General features: G+C 43.0%; 1 protein-coding gene across 2 annotated transcripts in view; it reads right to left on the bottom strand.

Moving 5' to 3' along the window:
• DSCAML1 (DS cell adhesion molecule like 1) overlaps nt 1-24,484 on the bottom strand; it is a 406,342-nt gene that overhangs the window by 278,653 nt on the left and 103,205 nt on the right. For both annotated transcript variants that reach the window (XM_068240886.1, XM_068240887.1), the window contains exon 3: nt 7,365-7,511. In XM_068240886.1, coding sequence (XP_068096987.1) covers nt 7,365-7,511 — 147 coding nt within the window. The remainder of the gene's footprint in view (nt 1-7,364; nt 7,512-24,484) is intronic.

Here is a 24,484-nt window from a genome sequence, read left to right as displayed (position 1 = left end):
TTTATAAAACCTTGTGACAATTAATTGGTAAACACTTGTTCTACCTGCTCAAATATAGTTATACAGCTCAGGGCATCCTTTTCTCCCACTGGACTCAAAGTGCATAAATAATACCTTATGCATAGTTGCAGGGTGGAATCTGTTAGAGGAAAAAAAATATGTATTCAGAAATGTCAGAGTTTACAGGTGGCTTTCCAGTTTGGATTTAAACACCTCCAGGGTTGAAGCTGTCTTGTTTGGGTGTGGCATGGGGTTCCAAAATGTAGGGGACAGCATGACAAAAGGCTTTAGTATGGTTATTAAAATTAGCAGAAAATCTCAACAGACCGAGGAACAAGAAGGTGCGTTAGCAAGTAAATGGCTCTAGCTGACTATCAACCAACAGGAAGCTGCCACCTAGTTTATTGATATATAGGGGTTTTCTTTTACTAGGAGGATTTCCACTTTCTGAAGACAGAATAATTAAGATAATTTTCCAACCATCTATAATAGTTGCAATCTTGTTACCAGGCACAAGCTAGCAGTCTAATCAGCAGTAGGTAACCCTTGTTGGTCATGGATGTGTCCCAGATTTACCCCCGTGACTGGTCCATAAATTCATAAAGATCCTCTCCTCCTCACTGCAGACTGTCCATCCTCTGTTCCCATCAGCATCCCGTCATGAGATGACTCTGCACCTGCACAGGTGCCACACTAATTATAGCCTCATTGTTGGCATTACCAGTAATAGTATAAGCCTGTAATAGTCTTATAATTAGCCTTGCAGCTGCATGGTGAAAAAGGAAGAAGCCTATCTGGGTTTCTAACAGATCCACGAGATTAGGAAGGATATTGAACTGTTCACATTTGTAGATTTATTTCCCTTTGTAACACAGTAGAGGTACAGTTGGCTAGAACATTATTTCTGGACAGTGCTACTTTGGAAGATAAATCACATATGTAGTGTTATATGATACAATCTTACCAAGAGATAAAGATTAGAAATCCGTTGACCTGCGTGTCAGTATAAGCCTCTGATTAATATAAGTAACAGTGAAAGAAATGCAAGTGAATAACAGTAAGAGTAAAAAAACAAACAAAGCCTAAACAAAGCTTGAAGCGGCACTGAAGAAAAAAAAAAAAAGTATGATATAATAAATTGTATGTGTAGTACGGAAAATTATTAGAGCATTAGAAAAGAAAAGGCCCATATTTTCAGCTAGGGCCTGTTTCCACTACACGCAGATTGGATGCAGAAAAGCTGACTCCAATGAATCCCTATGGGCCTGTTTCCACTAAATGCGATTTTTCTGACGCAGATTCTCCCATAGGCATTCATTGGAGTCAGTTTTTCTGCATCCAATCTGCGTGTAGTGGAAACAGGCCCTTATATAGTTTTTTTTTTATAACATTGCATCATTCGGTCAGATTTGCAATTTACAAACCACAATCGGGACTATATGCAATTCACTTTTTCTCCTGAATTTTCTCCTAGGTGATATTTTCAAACTCGTCAATAAAATGCCTTTTAAATCACCAGCAAGCAAGAAAATACTTTAAATAGTTTTGATCGTTCTTTTTCGACTAATTTTTGGTACTTTTTTAATTGCAAAGTGCTGAAAAGTTACTGTAAATAGAAGATGAAACATTATCTCCTAGGAGAAAACTCAGGAGAAAATGTTAATTGCATATGGGGCCCTGTATTTTAAACTATGAGACTGAGCAGAACTAATGACCTTTTGAACTTCCCTGTCTCTTTGATGTATAAGTGCTTCAGATAACAGGGCTGTATCAGACCCAAGTTGGGTCAAAGAGCTCAAAGAAGCTCTTTTGCATAGATAACAACTGAAGGTTCTTAAAGAGAAACCGTGACCAATAATTGAACTTCATCCCAATCAGTAGCGGATACCTCCTTTTACATGAGAAATCTATTTCTTTTCTCAAACGGATCATCAGGGGGCTCTATATGGCTGATATTGTGGTGAAACCCCTCCCACATGGTACTCCTGGCAGTTTCCTGTCTGTGAACCTTGTTGCATTGTGGGAAATAGCTGTTTACAGTTGTTTCCAACTGCCAAAAAAGCAAGCAGCAGCTACATCCCCCGCCAGCAGTAAAAATGTCACCATGTGATAAATGTCAGAATGTAAATCAGGGATTTAAAAGATTTTACAATGGGCAAACATTGACTAAATCATTTATACATAATTATTGTAAAAATGAAGTGCTTTTTTTATTACATTATTTTCACTGGAGTTCCTCTTTAACTCTTCATTTACTGGAAACAATAGGATACTCTTTTCTTTGCTACTAATATTCTATTTCTTTGCTGTACTACAGTTCATTATCTCATATGTTAATTTTCACTTCAGATTCTCTTTAAAGAGAATCTGTATTGTTAAAATCGCACAAAAGTAAACATACCAGTGCGTTAGGGGACATCTCCTTTTCCCCTCTGTCACAATTTCGCCGCTCCCCGCCACATTAAAAGTGGTTAAAACAGTTTTAAAAAGTTTGTTTATAAACAAACAAAATGGCCACCAAAACAGGAAGTAGGTTGATGTACAGTATGTCCACACATAGAAAATACATCCATACACAAGCAGGCTGTATACAGCATTCCTTTTGAATCTCAAGAGATCATTTGTGTGTTTCTTTCCCCCCTGAGGGGGGAGTGCATAGCAGAACCACAACACTGAAGAACTTGGCAGCCTTCCAGACACAGGCTGACAAGTCTGACAAGGGAAAGATACATTGATTTATTACAGAGACTGTGATAGTACAAAGTGCTGCAGTAAGCCAGAACACATTAGAATAGCTTTTGGAACTTGTAGGATGATAAAAAACAGGATGCAATTTTTGTTACGGAGTCTCTTTAAGAAGCGCAGATCATACAAATGTAAAATTAAACATTGCATTTACATGGTTAGTTTGTTTGAAAAAAATATATACATCCAAGTCCAACCAGGTTTGACTGCCCATGATCATCCTGCTGGGAGGGATCACTTTATAAACAGTGGATGCAGAAACATGAGTATGTGCGTTGCATATATACAATTACTTTGTGCACAGACACCTTAATGCCTCCTTGTGACGAAGGAACAATAATAATAATAATCATTAAAGCTCCAATTAACTTAAAATACAGCTCGACTTTCTAGGCAGACAGACTGAAATGACTCATATGGCAAAACAGTAAGCTTCTCTTTGCAGCAATGAGAATGATGACTGTTAAACAATCCTAGACTCCTCCAGGAATGTGTAGTACTTTCTGTATGAGTGGATGCTGCAGACACAGACACACGTGTGACATAACAGACAAAACACAAGCGCAACAAGTGTAATACAACCACTTACATTCTATAAAGCTAGTATGGGAATAAGGCAGGATTGTCATCAATCTCTTTGTATCCTCATACTGGCTTTGTTTTCTCTTGAGCTGCACACAATGGATCACTGCTGGAAGGTCTCAATTATGGTCTCCAACTGAGGCTGTACACTTTTTGGGGAGATGAGTATTTACACCTTCCAGATACCATAAGTTTACCATAGGACAGCCATACATGGGTTAATAGCAGCCAAATTGAATAAGCGACAGATCCCGCCCCAACTAGAAATAGCCAGCAACAACCTTGCAACTGATAGAGGGCCCTTTTCCACAGGCGGCTGAACTGTGCGCTCAATAGCAGCAGTGAGCAGTTACCAGGCAGCAGCAAACAGCGTAAAGGTGCGTACACACATGCGACTATAGTAATTTGAAACGATCGTTCCCTGATCATTTCAAACGACGATCGTTTGAAAAAAAGCAGCCAACGACCATTAAGTCTAACGATGGACGAGCTTGATCGTTCAAAATGAATGATCTAGCTTGGCAGATTTTTCCCAACGATGATCGTTTGCAAAAGTAGTACATCGCTGGAAATGATCGCTCGTACTAGGTTTGACATGCGCATTTCACTATTTCTCCATGGAACTTTACATTTTTATGCGCAGGCGCAATAGTTACTTTTACGTGATGTAACGTTCTTTCTAATGATCTGATCGTTACACACCTTTTAAAACGAACTTTACTTAGGTCGTTCTTTCATCAATAAAAAGTTTGTTCGTCGTTGACAACGAACGATCGTTGTCGCATGTGTGTACGTAGCTTAAGAGTTTGGCAGTGAAAAGACTGACAATCGACGGCTCATGGAAAAAGGGCCCTGACAGTTGATGGAACCGCTGCCTCTGCTAGTGTTTTACTGTTTAATGACATACAGTCATGTGGCCATCCATTCCCTGCTGCTTCACCCCCCGATCAAGCTTATCCATTTACCAAAAATCAATTATAAAACTTTATAGGTCTGGCTTGTTGGGGTGAAAGTGAATACATTTGCCACAGAAATAATCCCATGCATCTAAAGTGCCGCTGCCATTGCTGCATTTCTTGTAATTTTACAAAATTTGCAATAAGCCCAGCTGTCAGTTGCAGTCTGATTGAGAAAACAGCAAAACTGGCCATAGAGTCCTGTAGAGTGAGAACTTACCTATATAATCTAATCTGTGCCTTTTAAACAATACCAGTCCTGCTGATCTTTCTGGTCAGTAGGGTCTAAAGTTGGCCATACACTTAAAGATTTGCAGCAGATTCGACCATTAGATAGATTTCTGTCAGACACCTGTCAAGTCCAGTCTGACAGGAATCTATCTGATGTGTGCCACACACTAGGAACAGATTTCCAATAGATTTCAGAATGAAATTGATTGGAAATCGATCTAAATGCATTATTGGACCATTAGATCCAATACAACTCTATGGGCCATCGATTTGCTGCCAGCAGCAGATCGACTTAGATTTTCCATCCTGTCAGATGACCAAATCGATCGAAATAGGCTGCAAATCGTCGAATGGGGAATTTGATAGAATCTATTTCTAATCAATCGATCAATTCTATAGGATCGGTCGCTGAAATCGACCAGTGTATGGGCCCCTTAAATCACACACCTTAAACAAGCACGCAGCTAATCTTGTCAGATTTGTCATAGACATCTGATCTGCATGCTTGTTCAGGGTCTGTGGCTTAAAGTAACAAAGGCAGATGCCAGCCTCCATAGCCCTCTCACCTCGGGCTCCTCTTAAGGACCTACGGCTTATTATTGGGGTTCGTGTCCCTACTGACAAGATACCTACTATCCAGGTGACAGGGTCACTTCAGTTAATATCTTCAACGCTAAAGAACTTTCCTTGATGTAGAATTTATATTTCAGCATACAGTAGAATCTCGTTATAGTAAATTCTGATTTACAGAAGTAAACCTCTGGATATAGTAAACTCATACCTAAGGTCCCAGCAAATGTGTCTGTATTATTATACAGTGTATGAACCATTTGGATTTAGTAAACTTCTGATATTGTAAACTACTTTCCTGGCCCCTTGGAGTTTACTATACATTTTATATATAAATCAAAAATATTAAATGACCTCCAAATCGCACCCATGATACAAATTGAATGCATTATCTGAGAACCCGCTTTTTACAAACCCTTCACAGCCTGTATGATGTTTACATTATGGTATATACCAGCTCTAATGCCTCTGTAGTATTAGAAGGTCTGCAGACATAGGCATACGATAATCAGGCTGCAGTGAAGGAGTATTTGTTTTAAACAAGCACATAAGTGGATTTCACGCATGACAAATGAAGCAAACAGGTAATACTTATCTTTTAAACTCTATGTGTAGCTATAACAAGAAATTCACATCCGCAAATGTTCAGGGCAGCCAAGCAAATCTATGTTTAACTATAAAAACTCTGGACATCTTCACTTACCAGTTTTAGTCATTTTACAATGGCAAGTGGCTCTCCACTACCAGAAGTTTGTGATGAGAAATTTCCCCAGCAACAGGTTATGTCCTACACTTTTATTTGATTGGCCAGTAATCACAGCACTAAGAAATATATAATGTTTCCTGAACAGAACTACTTCGAGAATCCTCCCCCCCCCCCCCCCCTTCTGAGTAGGAAGAAACCAATTGGCCCATTTCTTTACTAGTTGGGCTTTTTCTGCCCTTACCAACTGCTGACCAATCAAAAAATGTATCCACAGCTAAGTGAAAGCAATGGCAGCATTTCCTCTAACAGCCTTACACAATTAAAAAGAACATGGCATGATTGTGATGCCGAAACAGGTATACCAGGTGTGTGCTGGAGCACTTTAATTACATGTACACTAGAATGTCCCTTATCTTTTAAAGTTGAACAGGAATAAAGTATAATATATCCAACACATAGTGGAACCTTGGTTTGGGCACATAATTTTTCCCGAAACATGCTTGTAATGCAAAGCACTTATACCAAAGCAAATTTTCCCATAAAGGATTATTGGAAACTCAGATGATCCGTTCCAACATCCAAAAACATTTATAGAAAAATATTTAATGCAAAGTACTGTACAAAGTAAAAATTTAAAAAATACTTTCACTATAACAGAATCATCTCTATCAGTTGACTCACCCCAACCTTTTTTTGTTTGTGGCTTTAACAAGGAACTTATCCATTGACCGTTGCTTTTGTACATGTTACATTCTACAGTCATATTACACTCATATTAAGTACAATCCTGCAGCGTCAAAGTGAAAAGGAACATCGGCTCAGTTGTGATGATGTTTGTACATTTTATGCTTGCATATCAAGACGTTACTTGCTTATCAAGTCTAAGTCTCAATAAATTTTTGATAGTCTTGGAACGTGATCTTAACCTCAATGGCGGTATTATTGTTTCCACATTTTAGGGTCTAAAATAGCCCCTGCACTTTACTCACATCCCTGGGATCCAGCGCTGTAATTCTCCCTCTGTCCACCAGTTGGCGCTGTAACCCTACAGTGAGATCGCAGTCTGCAGTCATGACGACAAACTGCGATCTCACCAGAGGGATCAGAGCCTCCGAAGACCAGAAGGAGAATGGCAGCCGGTGTCTGGCTCCCAGGGGATGCGAGTTGAAATGCCCAATGCGCACAATGCTCTGCACAGACCTCCTGTCAGTCACCCCGAGTCAGGTTCAGGATTACCACTCCTGGCTTCTTTTTTCCACCCTGAGCCTGACTCGGGGCTACCGCCAGGAAGGTTAAACTAAGTTACTCTCAATTCAAGGTTTACTGTACTAGAATCCTCATAAAACACATCACACATGACTGCTAACATTTTTTCATTTTTCAGCTGGGTGCGCATTCCATATTTCATAACGCTTTCAACATTATTAAATTATTTTTCTCCCCCAACAATTTATTTTCATTTCATAGCCATTCCCCAGATGCATATTCTGCTTTCAGAGGTATGACATCCACACTCTCCCTACGTAAATGATATTTTGACTGAACTGATGACTATGACAGGCGATGTGACATACCTGATATGAGGGATACCGTGTCCTTCTCCCAGGACACCACGCTGACATACTCCTGCACGGAGGGTTGAGTGAGGCACTTGAATACAGCAGCGCTGCCACGCATGGCGCTCTGATCCTCCACCCGTACAGTGTACGGCTCCCTGAAAACTGAGAGAAACATGCTGGTCAAGCACAGCATAAAACAACACATTCTAGCATATCTGTAACCATCCTTTCATGTAAGCAGATGTGTGTGCAGACTGATAACCCATCATAGAGAAAGATAAATGTTGTAATTGCTAGCCTACTGCAGAATGATGTCCAACGATAGTGCTGATCCTATGGCTTTTATGCACTCTAAATCTTATATCTTGACGTCAAACCTTAAAAGGAACCCGCGGTGAGAGGGATATGGAGGCTGCCATATATATTGCCTTTTAAACAATACCAGTTGCCTGGCAGTCCTGCTGATCTTTCTGGTCAGTAGGGTCTAAATCACACACCTGAAATCAGCATGGAGCTAATGTCAGATTTGTCAGACATCTGATCTGCCTGCTTTTTCATGGTCTAAAGTACTAGAGGCAAAGGCTCAGCAGGACAACCAGGAAATGTGCGTTATTTAAAAGGAAATGAACATGTCAGCCTCCATATCCCTCTCACTGCAGGTTCCCTTTAAGCTGTAAGGGAAAGAAGTATGTATACATTTTCAGTCATTCCAGTGTTTGGCACAGATGCTGTGAGGCTCTGTTCCCATTTGGAACTGATGAAAAATAGCCCGTTCAGATCGGAGCAGATCAGTTCCGTGTCCGCTCCGTTTTTTTGTACTATTAGTTGCGGTAAAGATGCGTTCCGCCACAGGTTTCTATGTGAAAAGGATCCGTTCACCAGTAAGAATGTAACAGGTTGGGACTTTGCGCCGCAACATACCAAGTGGATCCAATAGCTAGCAAGTGGAAGCACAAGCTATTTTTAACCCTGGATATGACGTTGCTGTGTTTCCAAAACTCATTGAATGGGTATGTTTTGGTGCAAGTGGGAACCAATCCTGAGGCAAAATAACAGGAGTAAAGCAAGGCTATGCAAAGGGACAGAATACCCAACCATTCCCATTGACTAATGTAGGATGATGTCGTTTTAATCAGGGATATAATCATGTCTAATCCAATTACCAGTGATATTGTATATGCATGTTATTACATATATAGTATAATGCCCATTGCCAGTATGTGAAGAGTAAACTTTCCTTTACTTCAGCCATTTCCTTGACTACTAACCATTTCCTTATAAGAAACATTCTTTTAAGTATATGTAATATACCTTGCTGAGCAGATGACCATAGCCTTATAAGGCTATGGTCTGAAGACTGCTTAGGATTGGCTTATACTGCGTCTTTGTAAAGATGTATATAAAAGGGGCCAACACCCTATTATCTCTGGCTTCGTGATAGGATGGTCTAGTCGACAGCAAGCTGTGCCCTGGTCCCCATGCCTGAAATGTCCATTAGGGCGCATAGGACACCTCAGGACTATTTGTGAATTTATCTGATCGAGCTGAAAGACATCTGGACGTTTGACCATTATTCTGTAGTTAAGTATTTTTTCATTAAATGTTATCTTTTACAAATAAGTGCTGTCTTTGAGTTACTTTTACATGCTCTGAAACTGTGAACCTACAATAAACTATGTGCTTTGGGTGACAAATATGTGCATTGTATTCACATTACAACTTGGATCATGCTAATCCCATCCACAGGAATGAGTGTGGATCCAAAATGACCTGGGGGGGAGGGGGGTTGAAGTAGAGATCTATGGACAACTCTAGAGTAAGGTAACTTGAACATTATTCATCAGTGAAGCCATCCATTCAAAACCACTCAGAAAGCTTCAAAGTCCACAGAGGAGGCACTTCCTTATAACTGGGAGGCTTCCTACTGGTATTTTTAGCAGAAGCACTCATTTTCCTTATTCTCCTAGACATCACCTCAGAACATGTTCCATGCTATGTATAATCTGTTTATATTGCGGAGCATTGTATCATATGTTGCTGAGGTTTGCATCAGGGTTATTTTAGAGGGTTGTTGGCAAAGCTTGTCGCACAACCATTATAGCGTATAAACCAGCAGGGTAGTGCAGAGCATTAGCATTATCTAGCCAGCCTCATTTTGTTCTGCTGGACTCATGGCTGGGCTCAGTTATGTTGAATGGAGACTCATTGCTCAGCAGGGCAGCCAGGAGTGTCTTGAGGGCACTTTTGGGCAGCAACTTGTGCAACATAGACAAGCCCAAACAAAGGTAAATAAAGACAAAACACAAAAAAAAACCCCAATAAACAATTTACTTTGCTACAAGTTAGCCAAAAGGAAACTTGCTTTTGAATTTCCAGTGAGATGGAAAAGCAGAGTTCCACCTATTGTTGCAACTGAAAAAGGTTATTATAAAATGAATTAGCCGTATTGAATGTAATCACTGGTAAAGTACAAGGTTATATAGGATGATAAAAGCATACATATAAAATCATACAATCTGAATGGAAAAGAAATATACGGTATGCAACAAAAAACTAAAAAAAAGTTACTTTGGAAACTGCTAAAGAGAATGCAGCACTCACTGATGCTGTCCATGGTGCTGAAGTCTTTGCTATACAAAGCTACTGCACAGTCCTGAGCTATTAAACTGAGTGATTGCAATCTTCGATCCCTCCGCTTAGGGCCCTTTTCCACTTGCAGTCGCTAGCGTTCACGCTGAACGCTAGCGATTGCTGAATCGCAATTACCGGCGATTCCCCGACGTTCGCGGCCGCGATTTTGCTATGCTATGCACTGCATAGCAAAATCGCGGCAAAAGTCACTCCGCGGCGCGATCGCGATCAAGTAAAAAACGAATCGCGGTAGTGGAAATTACCTACCTCGATTCCTATGTTAAAAAGCAAACCGTAGCGATTTTAAAATCACTAGCGGTTTGCGGTTTTGCGATTAAGCAGTCGCAAACGCTGTAGTGGAAAAGGGCCCTTAGTGTGGACACAAATCGCCAGGCTGGATTGCACTGCATTCTCCTCTACAGTAAGCAGTTGCAGCTGAGATGTGCAGAAATTACAAATTGTCGTCACTTTTTGTGCACTAGAACCCGTGACTTGCTCCACTTAAATACCAGGGACATGTGCATATGCATACAAGGTTCCCTTTTTTTTTTTTTTTTTTTTTTTCCCACCTACTTTTGGTACTTTTTCCATTGCAAAGTGCTAAAAAGTTAATTTAAATTGAAGATGAAAAATGATCTCCTAGGAGAAAACTCAGGAGAAAAAGTGAATTAATATGGCCCCTGGGGTTGAAGTTTCAAGGAACACAGCTGTGAGGGCTCCTCATTGTGGTGTACATATACCCTCGCTGCTGGCGAGTTGGGCACAGAGCAAGCCAAATGACTGCTCTCCCTGCTGCTTCTAAACTCCTCTACGGAATTAAATACTATTCCCCCTCCGAGTTGTAGCAATTTGGAGGGAGGTATAATTTGGAGTCTGGCGATCGCCGGAGCTCCGATTTACTCTTGCATGGGGAGTGCATTATAGCATTGCGGTTATTACAATGCCCAGCTTCAGCGCTCACCACTGAGCGCTGAGATTACCCGTTTCGTCATTTTGGTGGGCTTCATTGTCTCAGAAGAACCCCTTTACTTATAAAGCGGCACACCATAGCCTTGAACATTTGAAAGGTTAGATGAGTTTTGGAAGTCTGCGTTTTGGTCTGTTGAGAGTAAACTGGAACGGTTTGGGCACATTGATGTTGCTTATGTTTTGCTGAAGAAAGGGAAAGGCCTTTAACCCTAGGAACACAGTTTCCCAAACTGGTGGTGGCAGCATCATGCTGTGGGGCTGCCTCAGACACAGGAAGCCTTGTTTAGGTGCATGGCATCATGAAAAAAAGAAAATGATCTTGAGGGAGAACATGCAGAAATCTGCTCGTAGTCTAGCCTTAAGGCCCATACACACGTCGGATTTTTGCGAACGACCCGTCGTTTGAACGTTCCGTCGTTCGCACGTCAAATCCGGCGTGTGTACAGACTATCGTTCGGATGATAAGACTGGATCGCTGAAAACCAGTCTTATCACCCGAACGATAGTCTGTACACACGCCGGATTTGACGTGCGAATGACGGAATGACAGAACGTTCAAACGACGGGTCGTTCGCAAAAATCCGACGTGTGTATGGGCCTTTAGGTCATCACGGGGTCTTCCAACAAGACATTGCGCCAAAGCATACAATGAAACGAATCCAACAGTCCCTCAATGATACCAAAACCAAGACCCTGGAGTGGCCCGCACAGAGCCCAGACCTCAATCCTATTGAATATCCATGCTCGCAAACCATGCAATTTGGACCAGCTACAACAGTTTGCTATGAACAAATGGCTCAAAATCCCTCAGGAGACCTGTGCCAACCTAGTAAATAACTACTCTAAGAGATTGCTGTCAGTTGTGGCTCATAAGGGTACACTATTGACTAATAATTGCCAGGGGGCTGGTCATTTTGGAGGTCTTATTTTTGCCCTTTGTTTCAACTCTGTTGTTTACAAAATAGCAGACACTTGTTAACCTCCCTGGGGTTAAATTTTCTCAGGATTTCATTCATTTTGGCCTGAACTCTAAGCACAGGCATGCAATTATTGACTCCCATATGATATGGAAGAGTGGGGGAATGGCAAAAGGCGCACAAAAAAGCAGCATCCAGCAGTCAGGTGGAGCAAAAATAACACTGCAATTAGACATGTGAGCAGTTTCATCTATGTAAATTCCTACAATGTGATCTGCTTTTGAGGATCAAAAACACTGGACTTGAAGAACCAAGAACTAACATGAAGATTAATTTTCCCCAGTTCACTTTCATTTCCATTCATATAGTTGTTAAACTGAAGCTAACCAGATCTCACCCTGAACTTAAATTGTACACAAACTAATCAAGTGATTTTGAACTGTGCTACGCAATGCTAAAACGACAGTACACTGGAGTCAACATCCCGTGCACACAACTAACTGCTCAGCTGGAGCCCAAATCTATATGTGTGTGTATTCAATGTATTCTCAATGTATTTTCCTTCCTGTCGACAAGAGAGCCACAGTTGATTTATATACCTATATGTTTATAAACTTTGTATACTTGTCGACTTTGACCATTATGCAGGTGTTCCCAAATATTGATGTAGTCAAATGTTCCTAAATTCTTCATTTTATGCCTTTGACAGAATGCCTTTTGCAACTTGCAGGAGAACTGGAGCAAAGCAAAAGCAGTTTCCCACGTCAGCCAATCAGAAATCTTGTTATATTCCATAACAAAGTATACTGGTTTCTACAGGCAGATTCAATTTTTCTTGCAGTTTTTGCTTTATCTGGCTTGATAAGTCAGTTCCAGGCTAAGGAGCCATAACCAAGCAAAGGACGTCCCTAAGGCCAAAAGCACCATACTCTGATTTTGGACAGAAAACTGGAAAAGTATGTAAGGGCTCAAATCCACCTTTTCAGCCTTTTCAAAGCGCTAGTGATTTGAAAAAGCTCTTGCTAAAGCAATGCTATGGAGGATTTTTATACAATCACATCGCTCAAGTGGGATCACACCCATTGCATTACATTAGCAAGTGCTTTTCAAATTACAAAGTGCTCAGAAAAGTGCTCCAATTGGGTTCCAGGCCTAAATGTGAAGGATGGTCTTTGGGCATCCGGAACTGAAGTGTATAACATGGGGAGTTTTATGTGGGAAATAGGGTAATTGAACTAAACACTACATGTTTTCTAATGATAAATAATGATAATTGGAAAAAGCCACACCTACTTTTCAGCTACACCAATGCTTAGAGTGCTAAAAGGGTTTCTGAAAGATAGATCAACCATTTTGTTCTTTCTCAATTTTGTTTTCCGCTGAACATTTGAACTTTGCTCCAGTTAACTTTTACCTCAGTTTCTAGAAATCTGTTTACAATTACGGTAAGTTTGTTCCTGAGCATATTTCTGCAGGTTTTCTTAGTTGGACAGCTGATGAAGGCGCGGTTAAGCCGAAACGTGTCTTGACGTCATACGGCTCCAGTGCACCAGGCTCCGCCCACCGCGTGTAACTCCCGCTGACAACACTGCTCCCATAGCCCCCGTCCAGGTGCAGGAGTGTGAAGAGGACCGCCAGAAGGCCTGAAAAGCGCTTATTTCATCTACACACTGTAAGTGTATCTATGTTGCGTGTCTACTGGAATTAAAAAGTTAATGCACCAAGGAGCGCTCCGTTGTTTCTTCTATAAATATTGTATACAACTGGTCCACAAATATTTTATTGACAATAAATCTCCCAGTGTTCGTGTAGTATGTCTGTGGACTAAGAAAGTGACTAAGAAATCACCTAACAAGTGCCTTTGAAAGCATCTCCTCCATCTATCATGAAGTCTGACTTCACTCAACAGGAAACTTAGTCCAAACCCTTTTGCTATGGCATCTGTATATGTACAGGGCTGGATTACAGCAAAGGCTATATAGGCTTCTGCCTAAGTAGGAGGGTTGGGCATAAATAGGGTGCTGCTGCACCTGGATGACCAGCCTGCATATGGAAGAGGAGAGCTGTTGCCCAGGGGAAAGTGGATGGAAGAGAAGGGAATGTAGAGATTTCCCCTTCCATTGGTGGTCTGCTGCACAGAGATAGGGGATGATGTGTATTGAAGTGGGCAATGTGTGGTAGGGTAGTTGGGGTTGAAGAGAGAGCAGTAGCTTAAGATAATTGGCCTCTGGAAACAAAACATAAATCAGGTCCTGGTAATGTAATAATTATGAAAAATCTAATGGGGACAGTGAGGCTCCCCTGAGGCCACATCAAGAAGATTAACGCATGTAAAGGGCTCTGCACATTATGGCTCCGAGAGGCTTATTGTAATCCTCACAATGAGCGAGATTCATTAAAATCTCTCCAATGACAGGAACATAACAGCACCCAACATAATCACTGAGGCCATAAACATGACGTAAAGATACAGCTGTGATGAGGTCATTGTAACAAAATCTATCTAAAGCTAATAACACACGTAGGATAGCCGTCCCACAAAATGATCCCTCCTGACTCTTTCAGGTGACAGTTTAAGTAATGATCATCATACAGACATGTTATCTGAATATTGACTGAGCTGCCTGCGCCATGGTTTGTATCTGTTGTTCTTACAGCACATCATTGAGTTTGGAGCTGAAGTGCTCAGCATACTGCAGTGTGTGGCGAATTGCTGGTAAAATACGACAGTTAGTTCCTCCGATTAGGCTTGCCCTAGCTTTAATACAATCCCTCAAATGCCAGCTCTTCAGACTCGTCACCCCATCTTTCCCCGTCTCCTAAATATCTTCATGGTAAACAGGTTGATGGGTTCTCCATTGGATTTTTTTAATCAAACACATCTAGCTACGGTAACTGCAGTTCTATAAAATTACTTGAAAACTAAAAATCACAGTATGTGTATATATTTTTTTTCTTAACATGTCTTTCTTATTACTGTTTATATCATCTTCAGACTCCCTTATATGTCTTCCTGTATAATCCCAGGCCCTATTTTATTATCCAAATGTGTTTCTTATGCAATCCTTCTTGATATACATATTAAAATTTCAGAATACTAGATCAATCTGTATAAAAAACAAAAGATCCGACTGTACATGTGAGAAGGAAAATATCTGTGCACACAAGCCTGGGGTATAAAAACAGCACTGTAGCCCATAAACACTTATGTCCTTTTACATTGTTTGCAGGCACTCATAATGCCTTCTGTTTTGTTAACACTGCTTACCCAAAGGTTTTGTTGGTTTTCTAGTAATTTTCACTGTAAGTTTTAAGTTATGGCTGTCCTTGTTTTTATGGTATTGCTGCTATATGGGCTCTGTGGCTGCCTGAAAAGTGTGGTTTATTTACCATAATTCACATTATTTTCTGGAAGGAGACAATCAGTTATGGTTAATGAGATGCAAATTAGTAATGGTCAATGAGATGCTAATGATTCTAAATGGATCCAGATGTGAGAGGCCTATGGAAGCTTCCATATTTATTGCGTTTTAACCCCCCGGCGGTATTCCTGAGCTGAGCTCGGGCTGCGTGTTCAGAGTTGGAAGCAGTAAGCCTGAGCTCAGCTCGGACTGGCTCAAACCGCTGTGTGCATGGATTTCCTGGGTCCTGCGCGCGATCAGCGCTGGCCAGCAGGACCCTGGCTTCTCACCCTGGCCGTGCCGTGAACCCCTTTACCACTGCTGTTATTTCAGGGTCCCAACTGCCATTCAGGATGGTGGAGCGGCGATGTGCGGGGTGACATCAGGGTCAATGTGGGATCATGGAGGAGGTGAGAAAAATAAAGCCGATTGGTTCAATTATGCATTGTATTGGATATAAGGGGATTTGTATGCAATGCAATGTTGCCATTTGGTTCCTGGCTGCGTCTAAGCTAAGTTGCTTGTGTGATCTGCTGATCTGATTACTTTTCTGCCTACCGGTTATTGATTTTTGCTTGGATTATAACCATTCTCTCTGCCTGCACCGATTTTTGCCTGGACTTGAATTGCTTTACTGTGGCCGATTTTTGCCTGGATTTTGACTATTCTCTACCTGCCCCAACTTCTACATGGATTTGACTAATCTCTGCCTGGCGCCTGCACCGACCTCTGCATGCTTCTCATCTGCTATGGCGTTAGCCTCCAGAAGGCGTCTCACACCGGAAGCGGTGGTGGAGTTTGACGCAGCAATCTGCAGTCACTGGTGGAGATCAGCGACGCACCTGGAGATCTGTCACCTGACCCAGGTAACGAGAGCGACAGTGACTCCATCACCACTGAGGTTTGCATTTGGTGTCCCATAGACCTTACTCAGGCTCCACCACTGCCCCCACGTTTCCATTTTACTGGGGAGCCTGGCCTGAAGGTAGACTGCGAACACAACCCCCTGGACTACCTGCAGCTCTTTTTCACTGAAGCGGTCATTGAAAAAATAGTGGAGGAGATTAACCGCTATGCCACCCAACAACTGGCTGCTCCACAAGTGCCCTTTCCCAGGAACAGAACATAGGAGCCGGTCACCAAACAGCACATTTGGCTCTTTTTGGGCCTAATTATTCTGCAGGGAATGGTGGGGAAGCCCCTACAGAAATGGTATTTTACCACCAATAAAATTATTGCGACCCCTTTTTTTGGAACGGTGTGTCTGAATATCGCTTCAGTTTGATCATGAAGTTTTTGCACTTCAACAACGACACCTTCGAGGAGTTCACCCGCCCTGTGCCAAAACTGAGAAAAAATTGTGAGGTGTATCAGCTCGTTGTTGAGAACTTCCAGAGCACTTATGTACCACAGAGGAACATAAGTGTTGATGAGAGTCTGATAGCCTATTGGGGAAGGCTGAGTTGGATACAGTATGTAGCATCCAAGCGGGCCCGCTTTGGCATAAAGTCATACATGCTATATGAGTCGGCAACTAGTGACATCTGTAACACTATACTGTATACTGGAAAATGAACAAAGTTCAACCCCAGGTTCAGCAACTATGGAGTGGCGACATCCTCTGTACTGTCTCTGGTTGAGCCTTGACTGGACAAAGGCTATTGTGTGATCACTGATAATTTCTACAGCTCCCCTGAACTTTGAGTTCCTCATAAAGCAGAAGACTGATGCCTAGTTGCCTACGGCACCATTAGACCTAACAGGCGGGAAATGCACCAGCATTTGCCAAGCAGAAGCTGAAAACTAGGGACGTAGTAGCTTGGCAAAAGGGGAAAATGCTGACTCTCTGCTGGCGTGACAAAAAAAGATCTCCATCTCCTGAGCACAGTGCATGACATTGCGACTGTCACCACCAGGAAAAGAGGAGCTAAAGAAATCCAAAAGCCTCAGGTCGTGGTGGACTCCAACAGCACCATAGGTGATGTCAGCAGAGCCGACCAGGCGGTGACTTTTTACCCTACAGTAAGGAAGCTGCAAAAAAAAAAAAAAAAAAAAAAAAAGTATTACAAAAGGATCTTTCGTCATCTCCTGGAGCAAAGCTTGTGGAACGTATACGTCCTCCACAAGCAGCAAAGTGAAAGGCCAGTAATACACGCTGACTTCAACTGGAAGATGTGCGAGTGCATCTGCCTGAAATACCAGACTGCTGCAGATGCCAGAGTTGGGCACCGTTCCTCCTATGTAGTGAACTCTGAGCACCTCTCTGGCCGTCACTTCATGTAATACATTCCACCAACTCCCCCCAAAAATGCACCAACAGACATGTGCTGTTTGCTGCTCAAAGAGTGACAAAAAGGAGAAAAAAGAAGTCAGAAAAGAATCTTGATTCTACTGCCCAAAGTGGGATGTTGCTCTCTGTGCTGTTCCCAGTTTTAAAATCTACCATACACGGGAGGTGTATTAGGTGTATACCGTATATGTACATACTGCATAACAATTTGCTGCCTTATTTGTACAGTTTTGCTATTTTTTAAGTTTATTGATAAATTTAATTATTTCAAAAATGTTGAGTTCAAGTCTTATTTATACGCTGAATGTCTACCAGGCCTTTATTCTGAAATGCTGTATTTTTCTGAGATAAGACTTAAAAATTGGAGGCCTAAAATTCTTGAAAAAAATGTACCGCTTTTAGACCCATAATTCAGGGTTGTTTAACAGGGAGGTTAAACAATACTAGTTGCCTGGCTGTTCTGTGGATCTATCTGGTCAGAAGGGTCTAAATCGCACACCTGATCTTGTGAGATTTGTCATAGACATCTGATCTGCATACTTGTTTGGGTTCTATGGCTTTAGGTATTAGAGGTAGAGGATCAGCAGGATAGCCAGGCAATGTGCATTATTTAAAAGAAATAAACATGTCAGCCTCCATATGCCTCTTACTGTGGGATCCCTTTAATGCAAAACTTGCTGCAAATGTATGCAAGCTTGAAAATAAACCAAGTGAATTCTGCATCCTCTCCGAATTATTGACCATCCATCCCTAATGCAAATAATTCTGGATTTGATGGTTTTCAAACTGCATAACCCCCCCGCCCTTCCCCCCCATAAAAGGCTTAACAGCATTAAAGAGAACCCGAGGTGGGTTTGAAGAATATTATATGCATACAGAGGCTGGATCTGCCTATACAGCCCAGGCTCTGTTGCTATCCCAAACCCCCCTAAGGTCCCCCTGCACTCTGCAATCACTCATAAATCACAGCCACACTGCTGACAAACAGCTTGTCAGAGCTGGCTGTGTTTATCTCTATAGTGTCAGTCTGCTGCTCTCCCCGCCTCCTGCAGAACTCCAGTCCCCGCCTGCATCCCTTCCCTCCCTGCTGATTGGAGGGAAGGGACGGGGGCAGGGACCGGAGCTATGCAGGAGGCGGGGGAGGAGCTGAGACTGACACTACAGATATAAACACAGCCTCACAGCATGGCTGTGATTTATGAGGGATTGCAGAGTGCAGGGGGACCTTAGTGGGGTTTGGGATAGCAACAGAGGCTGGGCTGTATAGGCAGATCTAGCCTCTGTATGCAGATAACATTCTTTAAACATACCTCGGGTTCTCTTTAACTCTGAATTATTTGGATCTCATTAACCATCCCTAGTTTCAATCGTGCCTAATGCTGGGGATATCCGGTACGTTTCTGTACCGTGTATCGACCAGCTGATCCGGCCAGCTGATAATATTCAGCTGGCCCGATCATGCTGCTCGACCCGCGCCCGCTCGATTCCCGCCAGCGGACAATGGCAGGGAATTGAGCGGTGATAAGGAAGCGCCGGCGGGGACGAGCGTCAATCGATCCGCGCGCACGAGCAGGGATGCGCCAGCATCGAGCCGCTGACTCGATCCGGCGCATAAAACGAACAGTGTATGCCCGGCATAAGGGTCCTTTTCCACTAATAGTATCTTGGGATTAGATTCTGACTGTAAACAGAGAGCTACTGGACAGGAAAGCTAATGATTGATTGAGCTCCTATACTTGGTATAGGAGTGCAGAAAAATTGCATAGAAAGCTCAACACGTGAATTTTTCCACCATTAGGCAATTCTCAATATTTTCCCGCTTTTTTCTCCCGCCACAAATGACAAACAGACCACTAACACATCATACACCTGATGAATTGTGGTAGTGGATAATACACAGGCCCACGATGGCAGCGTGTATGTGATTGCATTTCATAGAGAAGAAGGGCCCTGAAAGTGTTTAGATAGAGGCACAGAATTATACGTGTAAGAAGCCGGTTTATTGGCAGGCTGACTTCTGAGCACGACTGAACGATTGTGATAGATTTCCGTGTCATTGTATTTCACATGTTGTGGAATTCGGGACTCTCAGCCTTTAGACCTCACACATTTATTTTGTCAGCAGACAGTAAAGATCCTTTCTATAATGCTGTCATATGACCTTTACACATGCATTTCTAACAGCCTCAGGCTTTCAAACAACAAATACAATAGTATGCTGAAGGATTTCTTCTAGGACTGCAGCAGACGTTCTGGTGACTCAGTCAGAGTTGTTTAATTGAAGGATAAGCTAAATAGAAGAACTTCCCTCACTATGTCTGCCAATACACTGAAGGCGGTTTCCTTGTGCTTACAGATAGGCTACGTTCACAGTGGTGTGTTGTGGTGCGACATAATGGCCACATTTTAACACAGAAAGTCACAGGACAATGCAAAGTCTATGCAATGTTCATGATTGTTGCGATCTAATGGAGTGCAGCGTCCCAATGCACTTACCACATAATGCGTGTGTTGACAGTGAAGCATACATACTTTTTATTAACGGTATGTGTGCTATTCAACTGCATTATTGCTTTTACAGGGATGCAACACACTGAAAATAGCCCCAGGAAAGTCCCTGTCATTGACAACACTCTGTAGAGGGACTCTTTTAAAAGGAACTAAGGTCTGGGACTCTCTGCAGAGTACAAAACCTCCGGGACTCTCTGCAGAGTACAAAACCTCCGGGACTCTCTGCAGAGTACAAAACCTCCGGGACTCTCTGCAGAGTACAAAACCTCCGGGACTCTCTGCAGAGTACAAAACCTCCGGGACTCTCTGCAGAGTACAAAACCTCCGGGACTCTCTGCAGAGTACAAAACCTCCGGGACTCTCTGCAGAGTACAAAACCTCCGGGACTCTCTGCAGAGTACAAAACCTCCGGGACTCTCTGCAGAGTACAAAACCTCCGGGACTCTCTGCAGAGTACAAAACCTCCGGGACTCTCTGCAGAGTACAAAACCTCCGGGACTCTCTGCAGAGTACAAAACCTCCGGGACTCTCTGCAGAGTACAAAACCTCCGGGACTCTCTGCAGAGTACAAAACCTCCGGGACTCTCTGCAGAGTACAAAACCTCCGGGACTCTCTGCAGAGTACAAAACCTCTGGGACTCTCTGCAGAGTACAAAACCTCTGGGACTCTCTGCAGAGTACAAAACCTCTGGGACTCTCTGCAGAGTACAAAACCTCCGGGACTCTCTGCAGAGTACAAAACCTCCGGGACTCTCTGCAGAATACAAAACCTCTGGGACTCTCTGCAGAGTACAAAATCTCTGGGAAGGCTTAGACATACTATAAGCACTTTTCTGAGCGCTTTTTGACCTCTAGAGCTGTCTGAGGGCTTGTTCATGCTAAGGGCGTTTTTGCCTTTTCTTAAGCTCCAGCGATTTTCAAAATCGCCCTAAAAGCGTTTGTGCAACGATTCCCTATGAGAGTGTTCACATATGAGCAGTTCGATTCCAACCTGCTCACCAAAGCGCAGCACTTTGGTGAGCGGATCGGAATCGATCTGCTCATATGTGAACACTCTCATAGGGAATCGCTATACAAAGCACTTTTTCAAGCATTTTGCGATTTCCCTATACCTTCTATTGAGGCACATCACCCCAAAAATGGTACAGGCAGCCTGTATCATTTTTGGGGTGATGTGCCTCAATAGAAGATATAGGGAAATCGCAAAATGCTTTAAAAAGCGCTTTGTATAGCGATTCCCCCAGCGTTTTTAAGAATAAATACATCGTATTTATTATTTTCCGGGTCAAAGAGTTCACTTACTGACTTACGTCAGGAAGTGAACAAACAAAATCACTTAGAAAAGCGCTTTACAAAAAAAATCGAAACGTGCAGGTAAGCGCAGGGAGAGAAAAAAAAATCACTCACAAAATCGAAAATCGCTGGCGCCTGAGAGCTTTTTAAAAAACGTTTCCATTGACTTACATTAAAATCACAGTAAAATCGTGATTGCTATAAAATTGCACGATTTTACTGTAATTTTAATGTAAGTCAATGGGAGCGTTTCTTAAAAGCTCTAGAGGCCAAAAAGCGCTCAAAAAAGCGCTTATAGTGTGTCTGAGCCCAGACTCTCTGCAGAGAACAAAATCTCCGGGAAGTCTCTGAAGAGTACAAAATCAGGGCAGTTTCTAGGCTAAATTTCACCCAGTTCGAGAGTCAAAAAAAAATTCTCCACTAAATGCACATAAGAGACATTGTTTCACCAGTAAATGCACATTAAAGACAGCGTTTCACCAGTAAATGCACATTAAAGACAGTTTTTTTCACCAGTAAATGCACATAAGAGACCCCTTTTCACCAGTAAATGCACATAAGAGACCGCTTTTCACCAGTAAATGCACATAACAAGAGACCGCTTTTCACCAGTAAATGCACATAACAAGAGACCGCTTTTCACCAGTAAATGCACTTTGTGCCGAGTATATGGCGCCAGGGGGTATATGTGCCCAGTATATGGAGCCAGGGGGTATATGTGCCCAGTATATGGAGCCAGGGGGTATATGTGCCCAGTATATGGAGCCAGGGGGTATATGTGCCCAGTATATGGAGCCAGGGGGTATATGTGCCCAGTATATGGCGCCAGAGGTATATGTGCCCAGTATATGGCGCCAGGGGGTATATGTGCCTAGTATATGGAGCCAGGGGGTAGATGTGCCCAGTACATGAAGCCAGGGGGTATATGTGCACAGTATATGGAGCCAGGGGTATATGTGCCCAGTATATGGAGCCAGGGGGTATATGTGCCCAGTATATGGAGCCAGGGAGTATATGTGCCCAGTATATGGAGCCAGGGGGTATATGTGCCCAGTATATGGAGCCAGAGGTATATGTGCACAGTATATGGAGCCAGGGGGTATATGTCCCCAGTATATGTAGGCAGGGGTATATGTGCCCAGTATATGGAGCCAGGGAGTATATGTGCCCAGTATATGGAGCCAAGGAGTATATGTGCCCAGTATATGGAGCCAGGGGGTATATGTGCCCAGTATATGGAGCCAGAGGTATATGTGCCCAGTATATGGCGCCAGGGGGTATATGTGCCCTGTATATGGAGCCAGGGGGTATATGTGCCCAGACAGTATATGGAGCCAGGGGGTATATGTGCCCAGTATATGGAGCCAGGGGGTATATGTGCCCAGTATATGGAGCCAGGGGTATATGTCCCCAGTATATGTAGTCAGGTGTATATGTCCCCAGTATATGTAGGCAGGGGTATATGTGCCCAGTATATGTAGGCCCGCACTACTGGTCGCCGCCTGATCGAGGTCTGACGCGGCGGCGCCGGCGGCCAGAGGGAGGGAGAGAGCGGCGGCCACAGGGGGAGAGCGCCCAGAAGGATCTAGGAAGCCGGTGATCGCGCTGGTGCACAGCTCCTCCTGCCTCTCGCTGCACTGTGTTCGCGCGTCACCGGCTCCTAGCAGTGACGTGAAGTCACATTATATCCTTCTGCCTGGCGCCCCCCAATCAGGCACTCTCATCGGCGCCCTGTTCAGCAGAACCGGCTGAACGGGACAAGAAACGGCCCTGTACAAAATCTTAGATTCTCTGTAGAGCTCTAGTTCTTAGGGAATCTCTGTAAAGCACCAAATCTAAAGCCCCATCTACACCATACAATTGTTTGTGCTATTCGATTCGATTCATTGATTCGATTCAATCAGACATGTCCGATCGGGATGCAGAACAATGGCAAAATGAATCGAATGGAATCCTGATCGGACATGTCTGTTTGAATCGAATCGCACAAAAAAATAGTAGGATATAGATGGGGCTTTAGACAATCTTGATAAAGCAGAGTACAGTACCAGGGCTGTGGAGTCTGTAGAAAAATCTTCCGACTCCAACTCTTCAGTTTATGATTCCAGCGACATCTCTAATTTACATATAACAATCTTATTGATTAAAAGTATCCTACCTAATAAAACCTAATGGTCCCTGCGTACTCCTGTCCCTGTGTATTTGGGTCTGAGCTTTTTGCTACTGCGCATGTGTGCAGCACGGACAGCCATTGGGACAGGACGACGTGGCCAGTTAGCCGGGCGTGTGCGCGGGTGGACAGGTGCGCACAGCAGATGGGTATCGCGCGCATGCACACTGTCATGCGGAAGTGGCGGCGGTGAGAGACAGACCTAGAGCCCATTTTTAAATGAGCTTATTAACCTGTTAGCAACCCGGCATGCATTATTTTGAGTTAAATAATGCTTGCCAGGGCATCTTCTGCTGAGATATATCATTTAGCTGCCTAACTCAGCTTTGCAGAGTGGCTCAGGGAGCTTTTTTATATTTACCTGCTTCTGCGGTTAGATCAGCTTCCTCTCCTTATCCACCTACGGCGCTGAACTCCTGACATCCTCTTCTGAGTTCCGATCACATGATATGACATGCGATTGTAACCCAGGGCATGGTGTCAGCAATGCAGCACCGCCCGGTGGTGGAAGAGGTGAATCCAAATGGAAGAGTCTCTAGCATCACCCATCAGCTCTGCATGGAGTACATACACAGAATAGTACTACTGTATGAATTTGTAGACACAACCCCAACATTAATAACATATCAAATGGATTTCTTGAGCAAAGGAACTTTGAAAATCATGTAGAATTTGTACAGGAGCTGATTAAAGTTACATGTGTTAAAGAGAAACCGTAACCAAGAATTGAACTTCATCCCAATCAGTAGCTGATACCCCCTTTCCCATGAGAAATCTTTTCCTTTTCACAAACTGATCATCAGGAGGCTCTGTATGGCTGATATTGTGTTGAAACCCCTCCCAAAGTGTGATGTCAGAACCATAGTTTTGACATCACACTGTGGGAGCCTTGTTGCATTGTGGGAAATAACAGCTATTTACAGCTGTTTCCAACTGCCAAAAAAAGCAAGCAG

The sequence above is a fragment of the Hyperolius riggenbachi genome, chromosome 6, assembly GCF_040937935.1.
Source record: "Hyperolius riggenbachi isolate aHypRig1 chromosome 6, aHypRig1.pri, whole genome shotgun sequence".
Classification (NCBI taxonomy): domain Eukaryota; kingdom Metazoa; phylum Chordata; class Amphibia; order Anura; family Hyperoliidae; genus Hyperolius; species Hyperolius riggenbachi.
This window is presented reverse-complemented; position numbering and strand designations above follow the sequence as displayed.